At 30.1% G+C, this 10,827-nt stretch overlaps 2 protein-coding genes across 2 annotated transcripts; both read left to right on the top strand.

The window, feature by feature from the left end:
- Positions 1-241: 241 nt before the first annotated feature.
- LOC131638363 (ethylene-responsive transcription factor ERF086-like) lies at positions 242-1,093 on the top strand. The gene has a single exon (XM_058908920.1). It carries the CDS (start codon positions 242-244, stop codon positions 1,091-1,093), a length of 852 nt encoding a protein of 283 aa, XP_058764903.1.
- A 7,971-nt stretch (positions 1,094-9,064) lies between these two features.
- LOC131638362 (ethylene-responsive transcription factor ERF086-like) lies at positions 9,065-9,953 on the top strand. The gene has a single exon (XM_058908919.1). The coding sequence runs from the start codon at positions 9,111-9,113 to the stop codon at positions 9,951-9,953; it is 843 nt and encodes a 280-aa protein (XP_058764902.1). The 5' UTR covers positions 9,065-9,110.
- Positions 9,954-10,827: the final 874 nt, after the last annotated feature.

The following is a 10,827-nucleotide window of genomic DNA, read 5'->3' as shown; positions in this document are numbered from 1 at the left end:
ATAAATATAGTAACTTATTGTGCACATTACTAAAATAAGAAAGAGAATACAAACATACATGAAAATGAAAGATCTTTTTTCATAAAATAAAAAAATATGTACAAAATGTCCTTTTACATCTCTCAATGATTAAGTAAGTGTCTTTAAAAGACTTGCCACATTTTTCATTCTATTCTATGCTCTCTACTCTCTTCTCTTCCCTACCTTAACCAACACAAATTTTCTCACCATTTTCCCAACCATGTCCACCTCTAGAGCCTCATCAAACGCTTCCCTCAAAGGACATGACCATCATCACAATCAACCTCAAATAAACTTATCTCTACTTCAACGGAACACGTCGATTTACAGCGACAAAAGAGGAAGAAGAAAACAAGTAGAACCAGGTAGGTTTCTTGGTGTAAGGAGAAGACCTTGGGGTAGATATGCAGCTGAAATCAGAGATCCTAATACTAAAGAAAGACATTGGTTAGGAACTTTTGATACTGCTCAAGAAGCTGCTTTTGCTTATGATAGAGCTGCTCTTTCCATCAAAGGTAGCGATGCTAAAACAAATTTCATATATTCAACTTCTTCTCAATCTGATGAAACCAATCTTCACAACGTTGTTGTTAATCCTTTAGATCCTCAAAAAACACAACCAGTTACAAATCAAACTAGCCTTAGTAATTCTCATTTGAACAATGAAAATTTGTTCTTCTCTGATGATTCTACTAACTCAGCCTATCTTGAATGCATTGTTCCGGTTAACTGTTTCAACCCTATTTCAAATACCAAAAATTCAAACTTTGATCATAAGAGCAATGCAAGTGGTTCAAGTGAACATCGCGAAAACGTTGTTGATTCCATTAGTACAGCAAATTTCATGCAGGGTCAATCATATTTTGACAACAATGCATTCTCTCAAGAAGCATTATACATGGACACAAGTGAAAGTAGTGAAGGATTATGGGATTGCAATTACAATGAACTATCAGCTATTTTTAACAAACCTTTGAGTAATGAAAGTTCAAACTATGAACTAATGACAACTCATGATGTTTCTTCATATTCTTCTTTTGGCGAAGTTGACATGGAATACTCGCTCTTTTGAGGATAGCAGTTGTGTAAACCGTTGGGTTTTTTTGAGCTCTCTTTATTGAAGTAGCTTTTTTTTTAAGAAGGGTGTGTTTTGGAGTTTGCTTTTTGTGTACATGTGCAATCAATCATTTGCATGCACTTAGTACGTTCTTATTACGTTGGTCTAATATCTATAAGAACTAGAAAGTCTTTTTCTTTCTTCTAAAAGTGATTAATGAATGAGTGAATTAAACACATGGGGTTATTAGGTCTTTTGAGGTGGTTATAAAAAGTTGAAAAAAAGGCAGGAGTGACCACTACTAGACTGATAGTTATGTCTTTCACGCAAAGGAGAATCGTATTTATTCAACCATGTTAGATGATAATCATATGTGTCTCTAGTATTGTTATTATATTTACTAGTACAACGAATATTCAAAGGATTCAATATTCAATACAATACAACTCCTTTAGGGTCTATTTGCGAATTAAGAGATGAAGGGAGAGTGGCTTTGAAAAAAAAAGAAAAAAAAAGAGAGAGAGGTTGAGTGAAATGAATGGAAAGATTTTAGTTGAAATGATTTTAAAACTTTTGTTTTTATGGTCGTGATCTGTCGGGCTGGTCCGTTTACTCGCTAAAAATTGGTGGCTTGAATTGGGATTTTGAGCCTGCCTACCCATTTAACCTGCTCCGCCAAAAAAAAAATTCCCTCGAGATAAAGACGTAAGGGGCAGGTTTATTCGCGAAACCTGCTTAATTTTAAAAAAAATGTTAAATACTTAAAAAAATTAGTTGCATGCCTTTGATGATAGTAATTTTTTGGGTTAAATATGTTTGTGGGCCTTCTAAATATCTCATAATTCACTTTTAGTCTCTCGAAACATTTTCTTTAAAGAATGGTTCTCCCAAATTTTTTATCCTCACTTTCGGTTTCTCCTACAACTTAGCGACAAAATTAACGACGATTTTAGCGACCGTTTACTAATTAGCGATTGTTTTAAAAGGAAGGATCAAAAATGTGAATGAAAATGTTTAGGAAGATCGTGCTTTGAAAAAAATGTTTTGGTTCTCCCTCCTAAGTCCAGCGTCAATCTGAACCAACTAACAACGGATAAATGTTACACTCTTTTTGTTTTGTTAGGCAATGTTATATGTAATTTGAATCACTTTGGTGTTGCACTTAAAATTTATTATAGTTTTTTGGATCTATGTATTAGTCTTTTATACTAACTATGATTAGATCATCTAATTATATACATAATTATATACATGTATATTGTATAATAGGTAGAATATGTATATATATAATTAATTATTTTTAATTAATTATAAGTATAATATGTAAAACAGGTATATGTGATTAATTATTATTAAATTAAAGGTTAATAATAGTTTTTTCTCTGTAATATGAGTGGGTTTCGGTTTATCCTCCACCGTTGCTAAAGGCAGCCGTTGCTAAAAAGTAAGAAGGAAAAAAAAGTAAAATTCGCTAACATTAGAGGGTGAATTACTATTAACTCTTAAATTAATTATAATTATTATTTTTTAAATTCTTTTTAGATTTTTTGGCGGTTAATTTCTTATTATTTTTATATTTATTTTACAAAATGATTGTTACATATACGGTTCCAATTATAAGGCTGAGCTATGTTGCCATTGGATAGGAGAATCTCATGTTCCTACAATGCTAGGTGCTTTCATGTTGCCATTGGATAGGAAAATCTCATGTTGCTACAATGCTGCTTTCAATCCCAATTATAAGATTGGTTACCCCGCCGCGGTTAGGAGAATTTCATGCCTCTAAAAGTTTTACATAAGCTATTTTGAGAGTTTTGAAAAGTTTATATAAAATTTTTAAATATTAAATATTTATTGTGAAATTTGAAATATTTATATAAGAATTTAAATATTAAACATCTATTTAGGTGATTCACGGATAAATAATATTAAATTATTATTTATAATTATTATAATTTAAAGGTTTTTTTTAATATATTAGTAAAAAATATTTGTATGTTATTTATTCTATCAATTGTAATATAATAGTATAAAATTTAATATTAAAATTTAATATTTAATATTTATATTACAATGTCAAATAAAAATACGATTTAAAATTTTTTATAAAATTAAAATGAAAATATAATTGAAAATATAAAAAATATAAATGAAAAAAATTAAGACAATCCACAATAATTACTACATTTAAATATAATGTCCCGCTCACAATTATTTTTATTTTATTTCTTTCATCAATACTTATTTGTTACAATAATTTTTTTAAATTTAAATTTTTATGATTTATACTTCAAAAACATAGGAAACACTCTCACTCACTAAGATGGTACTAGCTACTACTCTTTTCAATTATCATATTTTCTCATTTTTTAAACCAGAGAAAAAAAACAACGAGATAAATTATAACATGTATTATTGTTTTAAAAAATAAAATCAAATATCATAAAAAGAAAATAAAAAATGAATAAAAAAATTACATTTAAATTTATATCCTTTTTATATATTATACAAAAAAAAAAAGTTTTTTTAACCCAAAATAAGATATCTTTACCGAAATATGAATTTTTTTTTTTAGTGCGAAAATATATACGTAAAAATAAAACATTAATTTTATATATGAAAAAAAATCTAACCAATAAAAAAGACGATAAAATGATTCATGTATTACTATATTTTAAAAACTAAAATACAAATATAAAAGAGATAAAAAATACATTTAAATATATACTTTTGAACAATATCTTTACCAAAAAATATATTTTGTGATAGCAAAGTATGTATCTATAAACAAAACGTAATAAAGAAATAAAAAATGATAATATTATTAAGAATAAGAAAAATAGAACATTTAAAATAAAAATAAAGTACAATAATATATATTTATAATATATTATTTGATGGGTGAAAAGAAAAAATTGTGATTGTTCAACAATATGAAAATGAAATGGAGTAGCATAAACATGAAAAGTGTAAAGTGTGAGAATAAAATTAAATTTTGTTAATAATAATATTAAGGATAAGAGAAAATAGAAATTTTAAAACATAAATAGGACACGACAATGTTTGAAAAGAGAAAATTGTGATGGTGCAACAACATGAGAATGAGATGGAATAGCATAAATATGGAGTTATATGTAGAATTAGATGAAGTAGCATAAATAAAAAGTGTGAGAATAATATTAATTTTTGTGATGTTGCAACATGAGAATGAGATGAACTATATGTTTTGTATAGTGTTTTTTATGACAAAAGCTTGTCTGTTGTGGCATTTTGATAATTATTTAAGACTTTGTGGCATTTTGATAATTATTTACGATTTTTCACACAAAAGCTACACATAATTATTTAGGCCATGTACAATGAAGGTGTTGAATAATTTTTTCAATAGTTGAATGTTTGTAATGAGGTGTTGAATTGACTGTTGAAAGTGGGGTGGATTAATTGGTGTTGAAAACATTCAACATGTTGAATGAGGAAGGAGTGAGACCACATAAAATATTTTGCAAATTCTTATTGGCTTTTGTGAATATTTAGATTTTTAGTGTGTTGTGAATGGTGGTGGAGTAGGGTGTTGAATTTTATTAAACAAAACCAATGTAGTGAGTAAAAATTGAACATGTGTTGAATTATTATGTGGAAGAAAGAGAAGATGATGTAGAATATAAAAAGTGAAAAAGGAGGGTGTTAAATTTATAAACTATTTTTCATAGTAGTGTAAACATAAAATTAAGATTGAGTAGTGTAAACATAAAATTAAGATTGAGAATAAAATAAATTTTATTATGTGTGAGAATAAATAAGTTATGTGTGAGAATTAGATGGAGTAGTGTAAACATAAAATTAAGATTGAGGATAAAATAAATTTTATTAAAAAAAATAAAAAAGTTGTATGTAATTGAGATAATGGAGAATAAAGTGAATTGATGGGGTGAGTGAAATTGACTATAGAGTAGAGGTAACTAAAAATAATAAGGTTGGTGGTTATTTGAAATTAATGAATTAAAAAATATATTATAAATTAAATGTATGATAATTTAAAATAGAATAAAAAACAAATGGTTAAAAAATAAACAAAACAAATATTAATAGTTAATGGGAGATTCAAATGAAGTAGAATTTTTTCTTTTGTTATTTTATAAAAGGAAAAATATGGCTAAAAGTTGGAGGTTGATTTTAAATAAATAAATAAATAATAAATAAAATAAATAATAAAAATATAATATATTATTAATTAAAAAAGCTAGTTAGTGGAATAAATAACAAGAAATAAAAATAATAAATTACAAAGATGTCTTCAATTTTGATAGTAAAATTGCAAATATATACTCCTTCCAACTGACTTGCCCCAACTTATAAACTCCTCTAATAAGAATATCTGAAACTAACTCGACTCTACAAAACTGATTTATAGGATAAGAATTACTCTCACTTATAAACTCCATGTTCATATCATATATTATCCAATTTAAAACTCTTACCATTTATAAATTCATAAAAATAAAAAATATATATATAAAAAGTCTTTTAATAACACTCAAAATAAAATAATATCGTCATAAGCATTCTTCCTTAATAATGAGATGTTACTACTCCTTTTCCTTTTCCTTTTCCTTCCCCCCAAAGTCTCCCCTCCCAACTTCTAAACAAGACCTTACACATATTTGATTGTCCAAAGGGGGGAGGTGATAAAAAATGAAAATCGCATCAAAAAATAATTATCGGATCAAACATCAGAGATTGATCCGGAAAATAAAATTAAAATTCCATCCAAAAATATAATCTAATCTAACATCAAAGCTTGATCTAGTAAGAAAATCCAACGAAAAATGAGTAAAAGGTTGCTACATATTGAAATGTGTTTCTTCATATCCGTGTTCCAGAATAAATTCAAATACCAAGTCAAGCTTTTGATTGTCACAACAACAAAGTGCATCCAAAAATTACAAACCATATAAGATAACAATGTGAAGCCTCATTGCAATCTCCTGATTATTTCTCTTCACAATAAACCCTATAGATACAAGCTGGGAAGTATTGAATAGGACTTCCAAAACAGAAATGGAAAATTGTTACCTAATTCAAAAAAAGGTTCAGGTGAAGAGGCGAAACACACGGTCAATGAAAGTCTGGACAGAATGTTCTCATATGAAAGAAGATTGAAGCATAAATAAGCACAACAGACTCCAAAAATTGGAGATGTGGATGGACATGTGCACAATGGAATTGCAGATTCTTTAGGAGTTATTCTAAAGCAAGGCAGTGTATGGGTTGCTAAAATTCTCATGGTTGGCCATAGTTTATTCAAGATCAAAGGAATGGCCACGATAAAGATTTATGAACATAAAGATAATCAGTGTGAAGTGTGCTAGATCTGAATATGGAACTGGGATATAACTGGGAGGGAGAACAAAAAAAACCTATTTGAGGACCTCTCCTTGAATAATGATATCTGGTTGAAGAATTGAGATTTAAAAAGAAAAAAAAGGAGTAATGATGATGTATGCATTCAGATTTCTTAACTTGAGGTGTGAGAGACATTACTACTTGTGGTGTTGGCAGCTGGTAACGGACTAGAACTCCGCGTGCTGGATTGAGAAACAGGGCCTCCAGTTGACAAATTCATGCCAACTGATCCAGTTGTAGTGCTAGCTGATGAAGGTATTCTGGATGGAACAGATTCTCCACTGGATACTGTGGTAAGTTCCGGCTGCAATTCTGATGAAGAAGATGAAGGAACAAGAGTACCAACAGATGAACCCACAAAGTGTGGTGCAACTGGCACATCAGTCAGGGAAGAAGCAGATGGACTGTAACTCAGTGATGCAATAGGATGATCAAATTTGCATGTGGGACCAAATTTGCATATACCACGCTGTGTGTAATGAGCGCAAGGTGCTGCCCCCTGATTAAAAAACACAAACATTAGATTGCCAAATAACAGGCATGTGTACATAATAAGATCAATTTAAACTTCAATTGAACATGACTGGGCTTCAAGAACTTGTCTTTATTGAGACAAGCACATTGAGATATTGAATAGCTCAATATGATTGCCAAAAGCAACTCTCAGGAATTTAGCCTTATACATGCCCCAATAGCAATTCTTGTAAGAATCATAACAAAAAAAAGTATTTCAATTCCATTCCAAGGGGTTATCTTATTTGTTGATCCAATTATCCCAATATTATATGAATTTCCTGAGTGGAATGTACAACAAACCAAACTAATTAAAGGATGCATGAAAGGTAATATAGGATTGGATGTACTGAAGAGAGTGATTGCCAAACATCTCTTTTCATCTCTAATGAGTAATGACTTCTCAAAGGATACAGTTTATCAACCCAAAAAGGGGTGAAATTAAAGTTAAGGAAATTTCACTATGCAACAAACTGATAAAAGTTAAGACAAAATCAGAATTGCAATCATCTATTTCCCTCTCATCTTTCACACAAATATGATCAGTATAGTGTATAATAAATATCTTTTAAGGTTGTCAGATATGTAACTTAATTGATTAAAAGCTATATAATATTTCCTTGGTATCATTTTAAGGACCATGCTACCCGATAATACTATTATGAAAAGCATAATAGGTAACATGAAATCATTACCTAGTAATTAATAACATGTTTACATACAGGAAGGGGTGGAGCCAGGATTAGATATCTGCATATACGTACTACTAAAAGAAAAAATATCTCAAGGGATGTTAAATAAAACTTCCATATACCAAAAAATAAATTCAATTTACCAAAACAGAATTCCATGTATATGGGAAAGAAGTATATGCAGGCTGTGAAAATGGAAACATGAAATGCAAAACTCACTATTGGAAGCAGATCTAACTATAGTGTGCAGGACTCAAGAAATTACCATAAAGATTACATATGGTAAAAAAAAAATACCCCTTCATGGTCAATATATTAATTAATATGGGAATTCCCTAGTAATTTAATATGGTCAATATGTTAATACCATGTCCAATAACCCTCTCACGGCCAAGCATGGATAATAACGGTGGATGGCCCGTGGCCCAATCAATAGGCTTTGATATAAACTCATACTTAAAGGAATTAGTGTGTCCTTTTCCTTGTACGAATTATATTTCCCACTCTCTTATTGAATTGTGAGAGGACTAACCTTACATGTCAGCTCCTCTCCACCGCATCAGAACCTTGAACCATCGCATCACTGCACCAATTTAAATCATCCGTTTTGTCTCTAAATGGAGCATAAAGTAATTTAAATTTGTTGGTATAAAAATAGTTTTTAATAAGGCTTTGTATTATAAGCTGCAATATAAATTATTTAATGAAATAAACCATAAATTTAAATTATTATAAGATAATATCAAATCTAAGATGATTTTGCTCATGGTGAAGTTAAGAATATCTTATCTTACGACATCAAAGAGCTAGTTTTGGTGTTAAATAAGTACACTTTCATTAACCAACTTAATTAATAAGTCATTTCAGCATAATGAAGAGCTCATTAAGACCATGGTCAACTAAACATGCCACTACCATGAAATATATAAATCCATAAATTATTTAGACTTGAAAATCTTATCTTCATGCAAAGATTTTTGGGTCCAAATAATTAAGAATTTTAATAAGTGGGCCTTTCAATAGGTAACCTTTTTCTTGAACCTTTGTATTATGACATAGGGTTGTTTCCAATCTACGCAAACCAGGGAAGACTCATAACATTTAATTCTTGGATAATTTTCTGTCTGTTATAACTGCTCCCTTTGAAAATCGTGAAAACTAATGCTAAAGATTTCTTCTTTTTTAACTTCATAAATATAGTAAGTTATTGTGCACATTACTAAGATAAGAAAGAGAATACAAATATACATGAAAATGAAAGATCTTTTTTCATAAAAAAAAGTACAAAATGTCCTTTTACATCTCTCAATGATTAAGTAAGTGTCTTTAAAAGACTTGCCATATTTTTCATTCTATTCTATGCTCTCTACTCTCTTCTCTTCCCTACCTTAACCAACATAAATTTTCTCACCATTTTCCTAACCATGTCCACCTCTAGAGCCTCATCAAACACTTCCCTCAAAGGACATGACCATCATCACAATCAACCTCAAATAAACTTATCTCTACTTCAACGGAACACGTCGGTTTACAGCGACAAAAGAGGAAGAAGAAAACAAGTAGAACCTGGTAGGTTTCTTGGTGTAAGGAGAAGACCTTGGGGTAGATATGCAGCTGAAATCAGAGATCCTAATACTAAAGAAAGACATTGGTTAGGAACTTTTGATACTGCTCAAGAAGCTGCTTTTGCTTATGATAGAGCTGCTCTTTCCATCAAAGGCAGCGATGCTAAAACAAATTTCATATATTCAACTCAATCTGATGAAACCAATCTTCACAATGTTGTTAATCCTTTAGATCCTCAAAAAACACAACCAGTTACCAACCAAACCAGCCTTAGTAATTCTCATTTGAACAATGAGAATTTGTTCTTCTCTGATGATTCTACTAACTCAGGCTATCTTGAATGCATTGTTCCTGTTAACTGTTTCAACCCTATTTCAAATACCAACGATTCAAACTTTGATCATAAGAGCAATGCAAGTGGTTCAAGTGAACATTGCCAAAACGGTGTTGATTCCATTAGTACAGCAAATTTCATGCAGGGTCAATCATTTTTTGACAACAATGCATTCTCTCAAGAAGCATTATACATGGACACAAGTGAAAGTAGTGAAGACTTATGGGATTGCAAATATAATGAACTTTCAGCTATTTTTAACAAACCGTTGAGTAATGAAAGTTCAAACTATGAACTAATGACAACTCATGATGTTTCTTCATATTCTTCTTTTGGCGAAGTTGACATGGAATACTCGCTCTTTTGAGGGTAGCAGTTGTGTAAACCGTTAGGTTTTTTTGAGCTCTCTTTATTGAAGTAGCTTTATTTTTTAAGAAGGGTGTGTGTTAGAGTTTGCTTTTTGTGTACATGTGCAATCATCATTTGCATGCACTTAGTACGTTCTTATTACGTTGGTCTAATATCTATAAGAACTAGAAAGTCTTTTTCTTTCTTCTAAAAGTGATTAATGAATGAGTGAATTAAACACATGGGGTTATTAGGTCTTTTGAGGTGGTTATAAAAAGTTGAAAAAAAGGCAGGAGTGACCACTACTAGACTGATAGTTATGTCTTTCACGCAAAGGAGAATCGTATTTATTCAACCATGTTAGATGATAATCATATGTGTCTCTACTATTGTTATTATATTTACTAGTACAACGAATATTCAAAGGATTCAATATTCAATACAATACAACTCCTTTAGGGTCTATTTGGGAATTAAGAGATGAAGGGAGAGTGGCTTTGAAAAAAAAAAGAAAAAAAAAGAGAGAGAGGTTGAGTGAAATGAATGGAAAGATTTTAGTTGAAATGATTTTAAAACTTTTGTTTTTATGGTCGTGATCTGTCGGGCTGGCCCGTTTACTCGCTAAAAATTGGTGGCTTGAATTGGGATTTTGAGCCTGCCTACCCATTTAACCTGCTCCGCCAAAAAAAAATCCCTCGAGATAAAGACGTAAGGGGCAGGTTTATTCGCGAAACCTGCTTAATTTAAAAAAAAATGTTAAATACTTAAAAAAATTAGTTGCATGCCTTTGATGATAGTAATTTTTTGGGTTAAATATGTTTGTGGGCCTTCTAAATATCTCATAATTCACTTTTAGTCTCTCGAAACATTTTCTTTAAAGAATGGTTCTCCTA

The sequence above is a fragment of the Vicia villosa genome, unplaced genomic scaffold (assembly GCF_029867415.1).
Source record: "Vicia villosa cultivar HV-30 ecotype Madison, WI unplaced genomic scaffold, Vvil1.0 ctg.002294F_1_1, whole genome shotgun sequence".
Lineage (NCBI taxonomy): Eukaryota > Viridiplantae > Streptophyta > Magnoliopsida > Fabales > Fabaceae > Vicia > Vicia villosa.
This window is presented reverse-complemented; position numbering and strand designations above follow the sequence as displayed.